Raw genomic sequence first — 22,678 nt, forward strand, 5'->3', positions numbered from 1 at the left:
ATTAAAAAACTAAGACAAAAATAATACTCATCCTCATAAATAGTGATAACTTACTCTTAAATAACAATAAGAACAAACATGAGTTCCTGCAATAGACAAAAATTCTTAGGCATTAAGAAACATTTTTTTTCCAGATAACTAAAATGATGGGATACTTCTCACTGCCAGATGGGGAGATGGTAAGAGAATGATAAAGGCAGGGCCCAGTTTTGGCAAGGGTATGTGGGGACAGTCTGAAGAAAGCACACGTAATTGGCTCTATATATCACGAATCTTATGTTGGGGGTAGGAAATATTCATGTAGTTGGAACCAATTGGCTTCTTTTTAGAAATTAATGTCCAAGAACCGTACATTACAATGTAGCAATAATTTTAGTAGCCAAAACTTTGAAACAAAAAGAGGAATATGACCTACAATGGAATATGTTTGCTTTCCTCTGAAAGACGTGCATGACACTGATTTAGAAAAACTGGGTAGTAAAGGGAACAGAAGGTAATGAAATAATACTATCAGTAGGATGGCATTTTTGTTTAAAATGTATTCATCCAAACCTGGAGAATATGTGCCAAAATGCCACTTGGGTTATACATGAAAGCATTCTCGTTTTCCAGTTTTTCTGCAAACAACTATTAATTACTTAGCAAAATACAAACATGTTTAAGATACATGCTTAAAAATGCCCTCATTAAGAAGCAGCAAAGTTCTCTCATTTCTCTCCATCATTCTAGGCTCCCTATGTGAAGGACTTCACTTCTCCTCACTTTTGCCATTTCTAGAGCATTACTATACCTGGTTGTATTACTTTATTTCAGATTCTTAAATATACCTTCAGCTTTCTTACATCTAGCTTTTTCAGTGTGGGTCACAAAGGATCTGCACCTCACGCCAGAAGATTTTCTATAATAAAACCACAGAATGATCAATTCTGTGGGAAGACAAATCACCAGCAATTCCATTAAAGGAAAGTAAAAATCTTTTTTCTCTGGAAGGCCACTAGTCTTCTGAAGACATTTCATGATTACACATGGAAGATTAATCTACAATTTCTTTCTTAGAGAAATACAAGATGTTCAATTTTTTAATAGGAGCAAAAAGTCACTAAATAGAAACAAGTAAGATTGTTATTCTTCAGCATTTTCAGTAAAAGTGTTAAGAAACGTAAACCTGTGAAAGAAATTCCAAGATCCATGTGATTGTTGAAAGAGAGAAGGACATTTAAAGAAGAGTAGGAAAGCACAAAGAAAGAGTTCAGGGCAAGCGAAGTCAGGAAAACAGACCCACCATGATCAGCCATTGGTCCCTGTAAGTGTTATTTCTACTAAATCCCAGTCATGTCTGTCTGTTTGTGTTATACTAACTCAGTTTTGCTACCAGGCAGGATCTTAACTGAGGTCATTCTTCACAATTTCAGTCTTCAGCTCCCTTCCAAATCTCCAGTTGGCTAAAAATCACTTGCTAAAAGAAAATAGGTGGTTTGCTCTCAACCTTCTTTCTGCTCTGCCATGACACACAGAAGAGCTGTTGTCATCATCCATACTTTCTGTTCCACCTCTCTACTCTTATTCTATTGCCTAAGGTCACTGCAGAAAATTCATCTTCTGCCTTAAAAACAGTTTTGGCGCAGGGAGCTAAGTCAGTAACTCCCCAGAGATCACCTGGAAACTACCTACTGAACTTTGGTAATACGAACATGTTTAAGGACATGTCTGTTGAGGACAGGAAAAGCTAACCAGTAGTATTTAAAATTCACTAGATTATTGAGGTGACAGGTTCAGCTTAGTGAGAAAGTTTCTCTTCACTATTTTCAATGGTAATATTTCATAATTTGATTAGTTTTTTATGAGAAGAAACTTACTGTGAGAGTTCAGCAGTTTCTTCATCATATATTTTTTTTCTCTCAGACAGTTCATCAGGCAGATACTTCACTATTAATTCTTCCAACAGTTGTGTGACACAGTACCTCCTATCTGCTAGATACTAAAAGACAATATTATTTTACATTCCAGTAGAAGTTTTCCTATAGTATAAAACAGGTAAAACAGTTTAACTGATATACTTAAGCCTTTATGACATACTTGAACAGTCGATTCTAAATAAATTTAATTTATGAAGGGGCTTATTACAATAGATGATGATATAGACGTAAACCTGTCTGAGGTTCTGTTTCAGAACAGTAAAGACACATGTTTACAACTTGAGCAGGGCCTTATATGTAATACTTCTTTTTTGCTATTACCACAAATCCTTCAGTGGTAACAGTTAGTCCTGCACCTGTCATCTCCCACAACGAAGGACAATTTCCACTTGATAGCTCAAGGGATTAAAATTATCATTGTAACAGAGAGACAAAGAATAAGGATGAAGAAAATAATGCATTTGCTTTATTTAAGAAAAGCAAGGCAGTGTGTTGTTTGGCTCCTATTTTTCAAAGGCAAAGTCTATAAATGTTTGTTTGTTTGGAACTTGGGATCCTCCTGGCTCAGCGGGCCGAGCCTTAGCAGCTGGATGTCACCAGACTCAGTTTTTTGTTTTGTTTTGTTTTTTAAAGGCAATTTTCCTTTTAGGTTTTCCTTCCAATGCTACTATCACTTAGGCTTTAAGAAAATACTGCTATTGCTTCTCTTGTATGATCCATCAGGACTCTACATAAATTGCTATACATGTGCATTTTTGTGTCATTCTCTATTTCAGCTGATACTCTTGCTTAGGCAACACATATCTATCCTCCAAGGTCTGGCTCCAATTTTACTTTTTTCATAGAGCCCCCTTTTTTTTTTAGTTACTCCATATTTTACCACTTTATCACAGAAAAGACACTATCCCTTGTGTAGTACTATATGGATATATTATATGTAATTAAACTAAAATCTGCATATAGTCATACTAGGTCAGAGTATGTACCCAGAGGCCTAATACACATTTGTTAAATACAATAATAAGGAAAGTCTTGGAAAAATAAAAATCATAGAACACAGAGAAACCATCCTTTAATCTGTAGAAGCCAACAAAAAAAATAAGTGTTTTGTCAATATACAATGAAGGGTTTAGGGAATACGAAAGTTAGGAAAAGTGGTTATCCAAGTGTTTTTCAAACCTGAATGATTCAAGGCTTGCTAAAATATGAATTACTGAACTCCACCCCCTGAGCTTCTCATTTAGTGGATCTGGAAAGAGATCTGACAAGTTCTTAGGCAACACTGATGCTCAGATGGTCAGGAGAACATATTTTAAGAGCCATTGGTCTATAAAATGCAACCTTGAGGGGCTGGGAAGGTGGCTCAGTGGTAGAGTGCTTGCCTTGCATGCTCAAGGCCCTGGGTTCGATTCCTCAGCACCACATAAGAAAAAAGCCAGAAGTGGCGCTGTGGCTCAAGTGGTAGAGTGCTAGCCTTGAGCTGAAGAGCTGAGGGACAGTGCCCAGGCCCAGAGTTCAGGCTCCACGACCGGACCCCAAAAAAAAAAAAATGCAACCTTGAGCAGATAATATGTATACAACAGTTTATCATAAGATTAGCCAACTTACGGACATTATAAAAAGTAGTCCTCTTACCTTTTTAAAATAAAATGTAATACCCATGTAATTAAAATTGAGGAAGTATGACCTAAATTTTTACATTACTGATAGGAGTTTAAATCTGTGTTAACATCTATAGGAGGCAAAGCAATCTGGGAAGTTACTTTAAGAGCCTCAGATATATACAACCTTTGATCCAGTAATTTATCTTCCAGAAAGTTAATTAAGGAAATAGTAAAAAATTAGGGAATGGTTACAAACACTAAAGTGTTGTGCATAAAAGCTTTATATATTTTTTATGAAAAAAAAAAAAAAGAAGAAGAAGAAGAAGAAGAGCCGGGCATTGGTGGCTTACACCTGTAATCCTAGCTACTCAGGAGGCTGAGCTCTGAGGATCATGGTCCAAAGCCAGCCCAGGCAGAAAAGTCCATCTTATCTACAATTAACTACCAGAAAACCAGAAGTAATGTTGTGGCTCAAAGTGGTAGAGCACTAAGCTGGGTGCCGGTGGCTCGAGCCTATAATCCTAGCTAATCAGGAGGCTGAGATCTGAGGATCATGGTTCAAAACCCTAGTATATGTATAAGTCAAGCAGAAAAGGTCAGATAATGTGATGTTAGGAAAATGAACCCTAAGATATGTATTTAAATGTTTTTTTCTTTCATGCATTTGTTTCTAACTCATTTATAAGATTATTTCTTTGTTGCTTTGTATGTCCCTCCCCCACAGTATAACCCCTGCTTTCACTATATTTGATGTCGGTATAATTTGTGGAGGAGATGGGGAAAAACAAGTTGTTTAAGGATACAGGTGGACCCATTGCAACTATGAGAAGTACAAGTTGTCATGTCGAAAACAAACTTTACAACTTTGGTGCGGGGGGGGGGGGGGGATTGGGTGGGGGGACGGGGGGAGGCTAGGAAGGGATGTGAAGGGTAAACAAAGGAGGAGGCTGCAATGCTTGATAAGAAATGTACTCATTATTTTGCCCATGTAATTGTAACCCCTCTATACAGTATGTTCACAAAAAAATTAAAATTAAAATTAAAAAAAAAGAAAAAGCCAGCCCAGGCAAGTAAGTCCATGAGACTCTTGTCTCCAATAAACCACCAAAAACTGGACGTGGCACTGTGGCTCAGGTGGTAGAGCGCTAGCCTTGAGCAGAAGAGCGCAGGGACAGCGCCCAGGCCCAGAGTTCAAGCCCCACAACCGACAATAAAGAAAAGAAAACATACACTCAGTAACAGAGAATTATCATTATTCTGTTCTAAAAAATCATCTTTAAAATACATTTAAATAAAAAAGTAGAAACAATGAAAAACTGTCGAGTACATCCAACATTATTTTAAAGTTGTATGATATATAATATATGCAATATATTAATATATGTAAGTATATAGATAAAATATAAACTAATATGTATTTATATATTATATATTAATACATATACATACAATACTTATATGTGCAACATATATTGCATATAGTTGATTCTGATTTTACAAATGGTATTATATAGGGTCTCTTCCATGTTAAAAATGGGATAAGCATTCTTAAACCCACTAATTAAATGCAATATATTCTATGTTCTATTTTCAAATAATACTTAGTATGCTTTTCTTCAACTGTTTTTTAAGACAAAGTATCTCTAAATGAAAGAATGTAGTTAATAGTTAATCTGGAACAAAATCATAAGTACACTATAGAGTTATCTAAAAAAGGTGGAAAAATAATGTTTATAATACTCGGTGAAAAATGTCATTGACAATCTCTTTAAGAGTAGTGTTATGTTAGGTTCCTGACATTGAAAACATTTTTTTTTGAAAATGAGTTTGTTTTGGGTTGGCATATCATATATCAAATATAACAATATTAAATGCTATTATGTTAGGTATAGAGCTGTGTTTTCTCTATAGAATATAATGGAATATTCAAAATGTTATTACTTTTGCTTTTTATTTATTTTTTTGGGGGGTGGGGGTGGTCCAGTCGTGGGGACTGAACTATGGGCCTGAGCGCTGTCCCTCAGCTCTTCAGCTCAAGGCTAGTGCTCTACCACTTGAGCCACAGCGCCACTTCTGGTTTTTTTCTTTTTGCTTATGTGGTGCTGAGGAATCGAACCCAGGGCCTCAGGCATGCAAGGCAAGCACTCTACCACTGAGCCAACTTCCCAGCCCACTTTTGCTTTTTTATTTACATTCGAAAAGCCCTTTTTTTGTTTTGTTTTATTTTTTGTTGGTCATGGGCCTGGGTGCTGTCCCTCAGCTCAGCCACAGCACCACTTCTGGTTTTCTGGTGGTTTATTGGAGATAAGCATCTCATAGACTTTCCTGCCCGGTTTGGCCTTGAACCTTGATCCTCAGCTCTCAGCCTCCTGAGTAGCTAAGAGTATAGGAGTGAACAATCGGCACCAGGCTTCTTTCTTTAAACAATGCTGTCAGTTGACACAGACAAAACTACATTGAAGCTGCCACTCAGCATCACAAGGCTGGAGCTACATGTGGATCATCTCCAGGTATGACTGAAGGGGTACTGTCCTCAGATTCCTTATTAGTACTCATCACTGACTTCAAGATAAGGAATATGGGGCTGGGAAGGTGGCTCAGTGGTAGAGCGCTTGCCTTGCATGCACGAGGCCCTGGGTTTGATCCTTCAGCACCATATAAGCAAAAAGAAAAAAGCCGGAAGTGGCGCTGTGGCTCAAGTGGTAGAGCGCTAGCCTTGAGCTGAAGAGCTGAGGGACAGTGCCCAGGCCCAGAGTTCAGGCCCCACGACCGGACCCCCCCCCCAAAAAAAAGATAAGGAATATGGGAAGCCGTGACCCCTTTCTTCTTTCTAGCCTATCACTTTCTAGAGCTACACTGAACAGAGTAGTAAATGTATTTATGGTGGCTCCTAAATTAAAGTTAGCAAAATTAAATAACATTTCCTCAGTCACACTAAGCCGCAAATTATGTGCTTAAAGTCACATGTGGCTAGCTGGTTCCATACAAAATAAAGCATTTCTATTAGAGCAAGGGGTTTGACAAGACAGTTTTTTGAAATGTTAAGGAAGTTGGAACAGGTCTCAAATCTTGCTTACTATTGAGGGCCAATGGCAGTACAGTATGGTTGTCCAAACACGGTCATCATTAAACTTGAACCTATCCCTGAACAAGTAACTGACTCTCTCTCTCTCCGTCTCTCTCTCTGTCTCTCTCTCTTTCTCTCTCCCTCCCTCCTTCCTTCCCTGCAAAGTAGAAGGTGTTTAGTATCTAGAATCCACCACTTTTCTCCAGTATTATTGAGTGTATGATAAAATGTTCCTTTTAGTCACCCAACGAGTTCAATGTAACTCATTTTAAACATGATAATCATTAAATCTATAGCTGGACAGAAACCACACCATGCTTGAATGAACTTGAACCAAATAAGCAGATACTTAATACAAATATTTACCTCTTTTAAGCTTTCTTTACAAAGTGGACAATATGGTGCATGATCTAAACATCGCTCAAGACAATTCTTACAGAATGAATGTCCACAAGGGGTTGTTACTGGCTCAAAAAACAACCTGAAATCAAAATACATGTTAGTTTTCACATTAAACTATACACTGGAAGAGCTTCAATTAACAATGGAACTGTTACATAAATCTCTATGTAGAAGAAGAACAGTGGTGGATGAAAAAGGAGAGAAGTGGCAGTGATACATCTAACTATTCTCTGCTGGACCAATGTGAAGTTCTCTATCACACAGGTACTTTGCCCAGGCTTAGAGCCTCACTAATACAAATGCCACTGGATAGGATGGCCAATCCAAACTGAGACACATAACCAATGTAAAAACAAAAACAAAAACAAAAACCACAAGATTTCAAAGGCTTAGTGCAAAAATAAACAAAGAAAAGTGTCTCTAATAACTGCTTGCTTTTGTTTAGCCTCTAGATTGCCATTTTATCTTAGTAGTACAAAAGCCTTACTAAATAAATTTATTTATAATAGGAAGCCAGGCAGGTGTGGTATCACACATCTACAATCTCAGCATTTGGGAGGTAGAAGCAGAAGGGCCATGAATTGAAGGCTAGTCTGGGGTACACAGTAAGATAATGTCTTAAAGCAAAATAAAGGGTCTGGGAATGTAGCCTCGTGGTAGAATGCTTGACTAGCATGCATGAAACCCTGGGTTCGATTCCTCAGTACCACATAAACAGAAAAGGCTGGAAATGCGTTGTGGTTCAAGTGGTAGAGTGTTAGTCTTATGCAAATGAAGCTCAGGGACAGTGCATTCAAGTCCCAGGACTGGCAAAAACAAAATAAATATTACCAATGAATTCTAAAGAGCTCTTAGGCTTAATATTAGATGTGAATCACAATGTGGAAAAACTGGTTTACTTGTTATTTCCTGAAACATAGTATTTCTGCTTTCCTTAGAAATATTATTAGATTTATAGGTACTTTAGAATTTGTTTGGTCTAACCTCATTTCACAGATTAAGAAACCCAGGCTCAGAATTAAAAGAATTGCTCAGGAATATAGTGAGTTTCTTCTAGCCTTACTGTGACCAGAACCTCACCTCCAGACTTTTCATGAAGCTTTCATTCTACCACTTCATGTAAATGCTCTTTTAGAATTTAGAATATTTACTCTTTTAGAATTGCTTTGTAGTGGTAGTAGACATAGAGGATAAACCAAGGAAGTACATTAGAAGTACAGATAGTGATTGGTACATGCCTAACACATATTGATCTTGAAGGCTACATACAAGAAGCAGCTATACAAAATTTCCATGGAAAGGCTGCCACTACCAGGCTTTAGCTCAAATCGGCTGGAGTGACCAAAAGTTACCTTTGGGTCATTAGCATGTCATTTTAATCTTGTAATTGCAGATATCCACCCATCCTCTATCCAAAAGCCTTATGGGCTTTTCTTAGGGGTGGTGGGTAATGACATACACAGAATAATTTGTTATCTAATAAGGGAAATGTCAATTAAAGGGGAAGAAATGCACTAAGAAGCAGAGAAGAGGAGGAAATCCCAAGTTTTCTCTTATACCAATATAAAGGCTGGGCCTCTGAGAAGTTGGGTATCCTTTAACCTGTACTCTCTCACACATGTGTAATGTAATCCTACTTTTCTCAATAAACACTGGCACTGCTTTCACTATTTTTCTTATCTAACTTTCATAACTCTTGCAGAGATACAAGAATTGAGGCTCCGATCAAAATTCCAGTAAAAGCATCAAAGGTATTCTGCATAACAGAATACTTTTCTAAACTTACTTTAAAAAGATTTCATAGTTAATTTAAAATGCAAACAAGATAGAGTCATTCATGTGTATGTAAAATTTGTAATTAGAATTATTATCCAAGTCTAAAATCCTGCATCTATCCAAGTTTCAATAATAGCATCTATTCATTTCATAGGTCCTTACAACTTCCTGGATTCTTTTTATACTTAAGCCATTGTATGTTCCTAATTCCCCAAGAGACTATGCAAATACGGACACCACTTTCTAAACAAGGAAAAGGGAGGCTCAGAGACTCAGTTATTTGCCCAAGACATTAATGGTTAAGCCTAGAACTAAAGCTCTTATCTTCTGATATTTATTCCAGTATTGTTACTTTATATTGTCTATCATTTCCTTCATCAACACTGTACTATATTTACATTAATATACAATTCTTCTAGGAAAGGGTATACACTTACCTCATGCAGAGAGAGCACTCAAAATCTGAGGCATCTATTAATTCTTCAGGGATGTCACTATAAGCTAATGCAAACATACAGACTTCATTGGGAGCTTCTATTCAAACAAACAGAATGAGTTAGCTCTTAGGAAAGAGTTTAAAGGCCATTTCAAATAATTAAGTTTAATTAATGGAAATTTAAGTGAAAATTTTTACCTCCTTGTTTTTTGAGCTTATTTTTTCCATCTTCATTTATTATCACATCCTGTTCTAAGAGAGACAACTTCCTTTTCAGTAGCACACCTTTTTCCTGGGCAGAAAGTAAAGGTTCTGAGGACACCCTTTTCAAACCATCCCCTCTAGCAGGCATTTCTGTTAAATTTATAGCCTGTACGGACTGAGTACGATTTAAGCTTCCTTTGACAGTCTCTGAAGGATCCTCTGGTTCTTCATTCTATACAAACACAATGAGAAAATATAATTATTTCTTTACTATCCTTCATTCTTTTCACTAAGAATCAAACTGAAATTAAATTTCAATTCCTTGTAATCAGTTGAATGTTTATATAATAACACTCACATTTAATTCAATAACCCTGACAAGTAAATTATTTTTACTAGCATTTATATAACCCTGGATATCAGGCTGACTTATGCTAAAGAAGATGTTTAAAGCAGTTATGAAAGTACAATCATGTATACACAGAATAAACTATAATAAGTAAAATAATTTATATATTCTAAGAGAATGAAATTTTTATGGCAGCTAAGTGATCTAAAATTGTAATTAATGAGTAAATACATACGAAGTTCGTTATAGAAATGGAAGTATGGTCAAGTAGTAAAGAGCCAGCTATGCAGGAAAAAGCTGAGAGTGTGAGACCCTGAGGTCAAATCCTAGTCAAATCCCTCCTCCAACCCAAGAGAGAAAGTTCCACTACAGACAAAATCCTATTAAGACAACTAGACAAGAAGAGCTTAAATAGCTTCTATTGCTTGAAACTAGAATAAACATCTTCATTTATAGAAAAACAAAAGAGCTTACCTGTTTTAAGCTAATGTCACTAGGAGAGTGAGATGCTTGCATTACTGAAGAAAAATTAGAAGGTCTGTTTTTAATCCATGATAAAGAACTCCAGGAAGATTCTTTCAGGCCTTCTTTTAAGTTTTCAGGTAATAATAAATCACATAAAATCTGTAAGAAATATAAAAATAATAGGACACAAATAATATCTGGTTAAGAATAGTAATATAATTTTACCTAATAATTAAGAATTTTCAGGAAGTCTAAAGCAGGCATTTTTTAATAAACAAGAAATAAACAGGTTAATATAGTATAGTAAAAAGCCTTATACCCATTGAAATTTGCCTCAACAGGAACCTATCACTTCTAGAAAAAGAGGGATTCCAAACTTTGATAGGAAACATAGAGGGCTGGGAAGGTGGCTGGGAAGTGCTTGGCTAGCATGCATGAGGCCCTGGCTTCGATTCCTCAGTACTACATAAGCAGAAAAAGCTGGAAGTAGCACTGTGGCTCAGTGGTAGAGTGCTAGCCTTAAGCTGAAGAGCTAAAGGACAGTGCCCAGGCCCTGAGTTCTAGTCCCATGACCGACAAAAAAAAAAAAAAAAAAAAAAACCAATATATATATATATATATATATATGGATGCATAGAGTACCTGAGACCAAGTATACAAGGTAAAAGCTAGTTTTTAACATAGGATTATGAAGAAAGAAAGCTTAAAAGAAGTATTTACTTCTGAATATTAGTAAGCCCTTACTGTCAAAATAATTCATATATCAGTGTGTACTTTCAGGTTGAGCTTAAGAGTTTGGGAATAAGAACTTGGACTTTACAAAATTCTAAAATTCCTTGTATTATATTTACACTAAACTTCTCATTGAACAAGTAACCTGTGTGGGCAGTACCTACTGCCTCGCACCTAGTTTTAAGCAACAAATGGTAGCTATTCTCCAACAAATGGAAGTTAAACTGGGAGCCTTTAAAACGCTGGAGAGTCAAATTTTCTGGGTGCTTACAATCATGAATAAATTTAAAACTCTCATAGTAACAGAAAAGGTTAATGAAAATGAAGGGGAGGCGTGTGTGTGTGTGTGTGTGTGTGTGTGTGTGTGTGTGTGTGTGTGTGTGTGTGTGTGTGTGTGTGTGTGTGTGTGTGTGTGTGTGTGTGTGTGTGTGTGTGTGTGTGTGTGTGTGTGTGTGTGTGTGTGTGTGTGTGTGTGTGTGTGTGTGTGTGTGTGTGTGTGTGTGTGTTCCTGTACTGGAGCTTGAATTCTGAGCCTAGGTACTGTCTCTGAGCTTCTTTTTGCTCAAGGCTAGCACTCTATCACGTAAGCCACACTGCCAACTTCTGGCTTTTATTGGAGGTAAGAGTCTCCCAGACTTTTCTGTCTTGGCTGGTTTTGAATTGTGATCCTCAGATCTCAGACTCCTAAGTAGTTAGGATTACAGGTGTGAGCCACCAATGCCTGGCTGATTTTCTTTTTTTCCAAATATACTTTATATATATAGTAGAGCATCTCTTAAAATTGAAATATGGAGGTTATTTCTCAACTATACTTCTCAAATACACAAAGTTGATCCATCCATTCAGCATATAGAAGTATATGGCCTACTCTTTCCAGATGTTCAGTGAGTAAATGTAACTAGAACTACATGTTATTTTTTTCATGATGGCATATGAAAAATTCTAAATAAACCTGATGTAACACAATATTTCCTCTGAAGTAATTTCATCAGGCAACTCTCCTCTCTTCCCACTCATTCCCTTCATCTTTCCCTTTTTAATTAACAACTACTAGCACCTCACAGAATAAAACTACTGATAGGATATCTAGAGTACTGAGAAAAATAAGGCAATATAAGCTGAATGGGATAATAACATTGACAACTATGGAAAGTAAGCAAAATTTAGTCATGAAGTAAAAAGCAAAAAGCAGATCAATAGAGAGCCCAGAGTATGAACACTGTGACCACCATGTTTAATTAGTGATCATCAGTCTGAGTCTGATTAAATAAACCACATACTAACATTTTTCTAAATACCTGGAGAAAAAATACGTGGTACCAGAAGTGTTTTGAAATTTTTTGCAGCATATATATACATATAATGAGATATCATGGAGATAGCATCCAAGTCTAAATAAAAACTCCTTTGTGTTTCACATATACCAGATAGATAGATAGATAGATAGATAGATAGATAGATAGATAGATAGATGCATTCACATGAGTCAGGTATGAAATTTTCCACTTATGGAAAGATGTCACACTCAAATAGTCTTGGATTTTTTTGAGCATTTCAGATTTTTGAGATTTAACCTGTATCAAGGTTTATCTAAATTAACTAAGCAAAGATAGTGCATTAGTATGTCTGAATGAAATGTTCTGGTTTCATTAAGAATGCAGTAAGCACATGAACCAAACTAAAAACTAAAAACTACTTGCTCTTTAATTAAAGCTTAATCACTTCTTACATTCTTATTCCAAGTTTCATTTTTTAAAAAAATGTTGTCTTAGTCCTGCCTTGAACTATTGGTAAACCAATTACCTTTTCCACTTGTAGCTTTGCAGGTGCAAAATCTTCATCAAGGGCTAAGCACTGAAGAAAGAGTTGTAAGGCATCACCTAAAAAGCCAGCATCCTGGAGTATTTTCCCTTTCCTGAAGTAGACCTTCAACAAAAACACATAAAAACCTTTACTTGCAGAACTGCTTTTAAAGAAAATCACAATCAAGGGAAAGAACAAAATTTGTTTGGAAACAAGGTTCTGAAACTATGTGACTTTGAAAAAGCCAAAGCACTAATGCAAAATTGATGCCGGAAGTTGTCAAAAATATTATGTGTTCCCTCAATTTTGAGAAATTATTGATTCAAAGATTATTTGTTTACAAATTGCTATTTGAGGAGAAAGAGGGAATGCTACATAAAATTTCCTTACTTTAAGATGCATCAAGATTAAAAAAAAAAAACACATTATGTGTGAACAAAAATTCATCTTAGAATCAGGGCAATATGGCAAATGTTCTCCATGATACTAAAAAACATATTTTTGCCTCTAATAGTTCTCAAGAAGTATTCAGAGACGTGTCCCTTCTCACAAATCCTGTTTTATGTTTTTCCTCCTTCAAAATTAAGGTCAAGTTTTCTGACACAAGTTACTATTGATAAATACAAAAGTTCCGTTTGCAGGATGGTCTATCCAAAGTGTTAACTGGTAAGCTTTAAGTGTCTTACTTATGTAATTAGAATAAGGTGGACTAGAATAAGGTGGTTTTACAAGCCATACAATTATCAGTATTAAATAACATTAAAAGGGCTTAAGCACTGTGCTAGTCAGTTTTAGATATTACTTTAAGTGGCTGAAGAAAATCATGTTTCCAATAGAGATATAGGTGGACCCATTGCAACAATGAGATGTACAAATCCTTATGGGGGGGGGGGTTGGGAAGAGATGAGAAGGGGAAACAAAGGAAGAGGCTACAATGCTTGATAAGAAATGTACTCATTATCTTGCCCATGTAATTGTAACCCCTCTGAAAATCATGTTTCCATTTTTACTTCAGTCAAGTCCAGAGGGTTCCTTTCTTTTAAGCAGTCTTACAGCTATTCATACAACCAATGCACTTTTATTTATAATATATATTTGCTTTGTATTAACCAATCATGTCATCAGGGAGTAGTTGTCATTTTCCTGTGTATACTTTTTAAAGCATTCTTACTACACTGTCTTCAAAGTCAGTTTTGAATGGAAGAGGAAAAAGGTCATATAAAAAATTACCTCCAGCTTAAATGTATAGGAGATAGACCAATTTCACAATTAAAGAATTAATTACCTGTGTATCTATGTAACTGGTTACCTATTATATACATTCCTCAAGTCTTTTAAAAACCCTATGTGTAAGATGACCTCATTTGTCTGCTTCTCTATATAAATTCATTGTCTAATCACTCCATTGTCACTGAATTCAATTTTCCCAGACTCAAGGACCTAAGCTCTTTCCATTTAACAAAATCTATCTATCCTCATAACTAGCTGTATTCCTATTTTTTTAAGTTTTTGCATGTACTTATTTTAATATAACAGGTTAAATGAGGGAGAAATGAAAAAAAGGGGAAAGCAATTGTTGCTCCCCATGCAAGAATTAAAAGACTCACAAGCTGTACTACCTTGGAAAAATTGGTATAACATTGTTTTTCCTAAGCCGGGTTCCAGTGGCTCACACCTGTAATCCTAGCTACTCAGGAGGCTGAGATCTGAGGATCAAGGTTCAAAGCCAGCCCAGGCTGGAAAGTCCATGAGACTCTTATCTCCAATAAACAGCTAGAAAACCGGACGTGGTGCTGTGACTCAAGAGGTAGAGCACTGGCCTTGAGCTGAAGAGCACAGGGACAGTGCCCAAGCCCAGAGTTCAAGCCCAACGACCGACATAAAAAAACAAAAAACAAAAAACAAAAAAAAACATTGTTTTTCCTGTTGCATGAATGTTCTTTAGATATGAAACAAAGGTTTTTATATAATTGAATACTTTTTCAGATAATATAATTTACTCCAAATTTTGAACTTAGATTTCTAGATTATTATTCGGAGCCAACAACAATTTTGCTAAAATTAATAAGCATAACAGAAGTGCCCCTAGCTGACGCTTTAAAATTTATGCAAATGTACAATAGTAATTTTACCTCAGGCCAATTTGGAAGTTGAAAGAGAACCCCATTTAAGTCTTCTATGGCTGCCTTAAACTCCTGGAGGCCAGCATAGGATTCTGCTCTGTAAATTTTTAGAGTCAGGTCATTGGGCTCTGAAATAAATATTTTAGAAGGATACAGTTATTTTAGAAAGATTATATAATCCACAAAATACTATCCTATTACTTTAAGAAATGACTTGTGCTTCCAGTCAATAACTACCAAACTAGAGTTTATAAACCAACTATAGGCACAGCTCATTTTCATGTCATATCATGCTTTGAAGTGTTGTCAAAGCCTAGGAGTATCTTAGAGACTACCAATGGCTAGACCCATGGCTCAAGTATGGAATACTTACCTCGTAAGAGCCAAGGTCTTGATTTTAAAAACCCTCAGTGTACTGCCAAACAACAGCAAATACTGAAAAATACATGTGTAACTACTTCTAAGAAAATATTTTTTTTACAGAAAGAGTAGGCTATAAATTTTTTGAGTATATGTCTTACATGTTTAGAAGAGCTGCTTTTTATACCTTAATGTCTAAACCTTCCTTTACAAAAATGAGCTCTACTGTGAATACAGTCCCACAGTCACAGGGTCTGATGAGGATTTACTCTTATGAGAGATGATCCTTCAGGAAAAGGGTTGATCAGAATTAGCTTTCTTTTTTGGGAGGGAGGAGGTACCAGTACTGGGACTTGAACTCAGGACACTATCCCTTGGCTTTTCGCTCCAGGCTGGCACTCTACCACTTGAGCCACTTCCAGCTTTTTAGTGGTTAATTGGTCAGACTTTTCTGACCTAGATGGCTTCAAAGTGCGATCCTCAGCTCTCAGTCTCTTGAGTAGTGAGGATTACAGGTATGGGTCACTGGTACCTAACTGAGAATCAGCTTCAAGAGATCAAATTTTTAACGTTTGTCCCTTAAATGTCTTGGAAAAAATGCTTTATTATTAATTTCACCATCCTCTACACCTGTACTTGAGAAACCAAATTACTGTTCAATGGCATGAGGAATTTAATATACTTTAGTCTACTGATCTTTAATCATCAGTTACCACAAGGATGCAAATCTTTTTCTTTGGGGGGGGGGTTGTCCGGTCATGGGGCCTGAACTCTGGGCCTGGGGGCTGTCCCTCAGCTCTTCAGCTCAAGGCAAGCGCTCTACCACTGAGCCACCTTCCCAGCCCCAAAGATGCAAATCTTTAACTGAAGCCTAAGCAAAAAGTTATTGTATGTCCCTCCACGGTATAACCCCTGTTTTTTCACTGTATTTTATTTTGGTATAATTTGAGGAGAGGAAGGGAAAAAAATTGTTTAAATAGGGATACAGGTGGACCCATTGCAACAACGAGATGTACAAGATGCTATGTCAAAAAACAAACTTTACAACTATGGTGGGGGGGGGTGGGGCTAGGGGTGGGGGGGAGTAGTCATGTAGTTGGGAGGGGAGGGATGGTAGGATGGTAGGAGAAAACAAAGGAGGAGGCAACAATGCTTGATAAGAAATGTACTCATTACCTTGCTCATGTAATTGTAACGCCTTCATATGGTATTTTCACAAAACATTAAAAAAAATTTTAAGTGAATTTTCAGTAATTTCTTAGATGCTATTCATTCAAACTTTCTTTACATCTTTGGTATTTTTAAAAACCCTTATGTTTATAAAATAAATAATTATTGTGTGAAGGGTATATGGACCTTTAGTATCTCTAAAAATGAATCCAATACAATTTATCAGTAATGTTATAGTTTATACTTTTCTACAGATAATTCTCACTTATTAGGCATTTAGTTTCTGGTACTTGGAAATTCGGAATTATACTGCTTCCTAAATTTTACATCAATGAGAAATTTTAAAGAATAATGTTAATACTTCTCAGGAATATTCTTTATACAAAGACATGCCTAGAATATTGCCTTTTGTTTCATAAAGCAATAATTAAATCCTCATCTCTGTCAAAAATGTACAGAAATTAAAACTTCAAACTTCAATGACTTTTAAGAATTTAAGACTTACTTAAGTTTATAGAATAAAGCTTGAACCTGTAAGTTCTCAAAACTATCATACATTTTACTAAAAAATTAGAAACTTCTATGTGACCAAAACACCCCATCACTTACAACTGGCAATCAGAAAACAGAATGCCAAGACAGTCTAAGAATGGGCAGTAAAACTCCAGCATCAAAAACTCCTGGCTCACAGGCCCAACGAAACATAGGTCCCATGGTTTCCCTTATTTGCAATATCTAGTTCCTCCAAGGAATATATTATGGAAACAAGCAGCAAATTTTATTTGAACTCCTTACTGGGCTTCTTTAGTTTACATTTCATTTGTTTTTATTGTGAAGGTGATATACAGAGGGGTTACATAAGCCAGGTAATGGGGACATTTCCTTTTGATCAGTGTCACCTCTTCCCTCCTTTTAGTTCAGATTTCTTTTCCATCAAGTTTTCTCTACCCTTGTCTCTATACTAGTTAAAATTTACCCTTCAGCGGGGCACTGCTGGCTCAAGCCTGTAATCCTAGCTACTCAGGAGGCTGAGATTTGAGGATCACAGTTCAAAGACAGCCTGGGCAGGAAAGTCCATGAAACTCTTATCTCCAATAAACCATCAGAAAACAGGAAGTGGTGCTGTGGCTCAAGTGGTAGAGTGCTAGCCTTGATCTGAAGAGCTGAAGAGCACCCAGACCCAGAATTCAAGCCCCACAACCGACCAAAAAAAAAAAAAAAAATTACCCTCCTGTCTGCCATTCCTACTTAAACTTTACACAGGTTCTTCAGAGCAGTACTGAAGAGGACCTGGGAGTCATCTTTGAAAAACATCTGATAAACTATGAAATAGATGCTAATTATCCTGATTCAATCATTACAAATGTATACATGTATCACAGTTTCAGTATTACCCTAAAATATGTGTAACTATGTGTCAATCAAAAAAATGTTCTTTTCCACTCTGACCAAAGTGTCTGCTCTTTACACAGAACCATTCAAACTACTGAAACCCTCCCAAAGAGCATCCTAAAAGTCTGTGCATTACTGAAGAAAGGAAAGAGGTATTCTCTAAGAAGAAAGAAACAGAGAACTCAACTCTTCGTAGGTATGCTTGCTGAAAATTTCAAATGTAAATGGAATAATTACTCTGAGCAATTCTACTAGGGGAAAAAGGTTCACACTTCATCACTTTTTGAAAAGATTAGGCCTATCCAATTTATTTACTTTGAATCCTTATTCTAAAAAAGTGCTAATACATCAATTGAGGTGTTTTGAATAATCATAGTGGTTGCCCTTCCTGTGAACTTTCAAGAAAGTAAACTAAAACCAGCAATCCACATTGGCAGCATCATTAGCTCAAATATGAATGAGCAAACATTCACTATCTGTTCTCAATCTGAACTTGAGGACACTGGAGTGGACAAATCATTTCACACCCCAACACAACAAGTTCACTGTTCACTACGATAGGTACCTACAGTGTCTAGCAAGTACCTGGTACCTCACACAGTTGGAATTTGCTGACAAATACAAAGATGGCATAGTTGTGTCCACTGTATAGAGGAAAACAACTTAACTTTATAGTCTCATTCCAAATCGTTATCTGTAGTCTTGTTCCCTTTCTAGTTTCCTGTCAGGATGGAAAGCCCAATCTTTATTTCAGTCTTTTTAAAAATTATCTTTAACGTACAGAGGTTTCAACTGAGCATGCTGATTCATGTATGCAGTGCACCTATGTACAGTCACCCTTTCCATCATTTTCTCCTTTTTATCTTGTCTTAATTTCTCAGAGTCCTCAAATTTCCAACTGCCTACTTATACTTTCCTAAATTCAGCATGTTTTCCATCCCTCCCTTCCCCCATAAACACAAAAGTATTCCACTATATTCTCTATTCGACACAGCTGACTTCCCAAATAATTAACTTTGTGTTTCACCTACTATGGTATTTTTCAAATTGACTTCATCTTTCTAACCAACTCCCAGAATCTCTTTGGTGTACTACAATAGCTTGCTTTCTCCTGCCTCCAGTCTACTTACGTGGTCACCATCCACCAGATAGATATCTGAAGAACAGAAAGTTCCTTCATGTCTGGTTCCTGTCTTTCTCTGTAGTCTTACTTCCTTATCATTATGAACCTCCCACTTCAAGTCTTAGTAACACTGATACCATGTCTCCTTCCTTGCTCACAGCCTTTATGGTTCCTTGCCCAGTGCACGGGCTCTTCTATCCAACAAGATTCAGCTCACCCATCTCCCCAAAATACTTTCCTTTGCCTCCCTCTTGACACATCTTAAGGGTGGATTGCCTGAGCATTAAAAATCAAACTACCTGGTTTCAATTTCTAGGTCCTCCACTAACTGAAGGTGAGAAAGACAATAAATCATCTAGGCATTTCCTTATAAAACGGGGGGGGGGGGAAGTTCTTAGCAAATTTAAGAAATATCAAGATACTGTTCTAAATGATTTACAGCCTTCCTATGTACAACCAGCATCGTTCACATTTTCATGGATAAGGAAATTGAGCACTGACAGTCCAAGCAACTTGCTCAGGATTAGCTAGTTAAGTGGTAGATTCAAAATTCAAGGTGAATTCAAAATTCAAGCTTCAGCATTTTTTTTTGAGGGGGGGGGGTCCAATCGTGGGCCTGAGCCTGAACTCTGCGTCTGGGCACTGTCCCTCAGTTCTTCAGCTCAAGGCTAGCGCTCTACCACTTGAATCACAGCGCCACTTCTGGCTTTATTTTGCTTATGTGGTGCTGAGGAATCGAACCCAGGGCCTCATGCATGCAAGGCAAGCGCTCTACCACTGAGCCACTTTCCCAGCCCAAACTTCAGCATTTTTATGTTTACCTCTACACTGTGCTCATACTTGTTTATCTCACAAGGTTGTTCAAGAAACTAAATTCATGAATACTCAGTACTCAGAATAGGCTTGTATAGAGAAGGCAATGCCTGCTTAAGTTGTGACTATTTCTTCACAGTAGACACTGAGCATTTCAGAGTAGTTTTTTAAATCTTCTATTCTTATGCTTGTGCCTTCAGATACTGGCTCTAAAAATGTTCTCTGAAGCATGGAAAACATTAAAATCTGAACTCTATAAGCTCATCATTCATGCTTCCATTACATCTTCTCTTAGGCCAGTTCTATTCTCTAACTCATTGAGCAAGAAAAGAAAGTAGTCTAGATGTGCAGGGGATTTCATGGGCTGGAACTAGATTTCTAGTGATGGTTTTCCATCTTTGGGCCAGTCAATTTAGAAGACCATGTCTTGAGTATATGAGTCTTAAAAGTTGATACTTTAGCTCATCTTTAAGAAATTGTGTCAAGACTGCAAAATTCTAAAATATTTACTCATAAAAGTGAAACCAGGCATAATGGCACATACCTACAATCCCCATAGGAGGCTAAAGAGAATCATAAGTAAGTCAGCCTAGGCTACATAGTTTCTGGGGAAAAAAATGCACTTTTTACACACACACACACACACACACACACACACACACACACACACACACACACACACACACACACACACACACACACACACACACCAGTGTTGTTACTGTGAAAAAAAATTAAAGATTCAATTGGCTTTTATTTGCAATTCTTGGCAAGCAACATGTAATTCTACAAAAGGCATTAAGTGTTCTGAAGACCTAAGCAGTTTGGCTTCACAGATTTAAAAAAATGGCAGAGGAAAGATAGGGGATGAAAAGCACACTGTTACATATTACTTTCCTGACAGGGTTAAAACAGGGTATTTCTTTAGGATGCTGAGTCAGATTGACAAGAATCATTTTTGGAAAGCTAACCACTTAATCCAGTGTTATTATTTGGTACTTAGCACAAGTTACTCTATTCTGAGTTGGTTTGGTTGCCAGGGCACACAGTTCAGGAAGTTAGTCCAAACCAATGGCCTTTCATAAAATCCATTTAGCAGTATACAACCTGTACCCTTTTTTTCAGGGATGTATAGATTACATTGTATATACAACCTATACCCTTTTTTTCAGGGATGTATAGAGTATGTGAAATTTTATAAAATATAGCTATATCTACTACTTATAACTTGTTTTATTCTCCAAGTAATTAAAAATTAAATTCATGTGATTTGTGTGTGTGGTTCAGTCCTTGAGCATTTTCACTCAAGACTATCACTTGAGCCACAGCTTCACTTCTAATGGACCTTCCTGCCCTGGCTGGCTTCAAATCTTGATCCTCAGATATCAGCTTCCAGAGTAGGTAGGATTACATGCATGAGCCACCAGTACCTAAGTTCACATGACTTTTAAAGGCTACAGAATATTTTCCTGTATGCATAAGCTACTTAAAAAGACCTTATTCTGCAATTCTAATTTCTGTTAAAAAGAATAATATTTATCCATATATCTTTTTACCTATTTTCTGTAGAATTGAAAAAATGAAGTTATATAGTTTTCAATATATTTTTATTGCTTTTTTTTCCTTTTATAAAAACTTGATAGTACACTTCAACTATTTTTCTGTTTAGTAAAAAAAAATAAAAAGTATCTTAACATGCATTTCTTTCAACATTATACAGTCATGGAAAAAAATCTAGATAGTAGTGCATTGCACGATGTCATTGAGAAACCATGTCTGATGCTAATCCCAACATACTATAATACAGCCATGTCTTGTAGGCTATACCACAGTAGTGAAAGTCTTTTGATGTTTTGAAGAATGCATCCCTATCGATGACATGACTATTAGGATTTAGATTGTGTATACACATAAAATACCCATGAATACTGTTTTTCTTCTGAGTGTGCTTGTAACTTATAAATCAAAATAGCAAAATTCTGCATAGCCAACCACAGTATCATTGCTTGGCTCCTCTCACTTTAGTTCAGTACAGAACTTGGATCATCAGTTAAGGTGAAAGATGTTTATTTCATGTTATTGATACTATTAATGATTCATTAATAATATAAAAGAATGATAGCTTGGCATAGTGATGAAGATTTGAAACTATGAGTTAAAATATTTGGGTTCAGAACACACACATCCTGCATGGAGCAGTTTATTTAACTCTGCATCTCAGTCTCTTCATCTATAAAATATATCTTACAGCTATGGGAACAAAAGAGTGAACACACATCCTGGCACATAAAGGCCCAGTCAGTAAGAGCAGTTGTTTATAACAACATAGCAGTGCAAGGCAGAGCATGGACTACCCCATCATTTACCTGCATAAACTTTCACCTAGATGAGGAATATCTTTTAGGATTAGTAGAAACCGAAAAACATACCACACACTACAAGGATTCAAAGGGAAAGCAAAAGAAAAAAAAAAAAAAAAGCCAAAAACTGAATAGAAGCTTTTGTCTTACATTTTGGAGTTCTCTGAGCTCATTCATCTTTTATAATAAAATATAACTCTAATTTTGAAAAATAGACAAATTTATCTAATTATCTAAATTTTTACTTGAATATTTCTCAATAAACAAAAGATTAATATACAAATAACCAAACTCTAAGTTTTGGTGTATTTGGCATTATCGGATGGAAAAAAAAATGCTGGAAATTATTTAAAACCCGGCACTTCATAAGACCAGTTATATGGCCCAGTGTTTTCCATACATCAGTAAGCATGTGCTACTAAAGCTAGTCTTTTTAGTAAACTTGAGGCACTGCAAGGATCATTTATAAGTTAAGGAAATGAATAAGTAATATGCTACATATACTCAGTTAAAAGTTAATTAAGCTTTGGAGATTTTAAAGTATCAAATTGTTATAAAAGAAAATAAAAAAAAAACTGTCAAG

The 22,678-nt window shown here is 36.3% G+C and overlaps 1 protein-coding gene across 1 annotated transcript in view; it reads right to left on the reverse strand.

Annotated features, from left to right (window-relative positions):
* Lonrf1 (LON peptidase N-terminal domain and ring finger 1) overlaps positions 1 to 22,678 on the reverse strand; it is a 42,143-nt gene that overhangs the window by 13,841 nt on the left and 5,624 nt on the right. Inside the window, exons 2-8 of the mRNA XM_070016277.1 lie at positions 14,887 to 15,005; positions 12,755 to 12,877; positions 10,229 to 10,378; positions 9,400 to 9,637; positions 9,203 to 9,299; positions 6,954 to 7,068; positions 1,857 to 1,978 (exon numbers count right to left, since the gene is read on the reverse strand). Coding sequence (XP_069872378.1) covers positions 1,857 to 1,978; positions 6,954 to 7,068; positions 9,203 to 9,299; positions 9,400 to 9,637; positions 10,229 to 10,378; positions 12,755 to 12,877; positions 14,887 to 15,005 — 964 coding nt within the window. The remainder of the gene's footprint in view (positions 1 to 1,856; positions 1,979 to 6,953; positions 7,069 to 9,202; positions 9,300 to 9,399; positions 9,638 to 10,228; positions 10,379 to 12,754; positions 12,878 to 14,886; positions 15,006 to 22,678) is intronic.

Source organism: Dipodomys merriami, unplaced genomic scaffold (genome assembly GCF_024711535.1).
Source record: "Dipodomys merriami isolate MVZ:Mamm:240054 unplaced genomic scaffold, mDipMer1.0.p SCAF_12, whole genome shotgun sequence".
NCBI lineage: Eukaryota > Metazoa > Chordata > Mammalia > Rodentia > Heteromyidae > Dipodomys > Dipodomys merriami.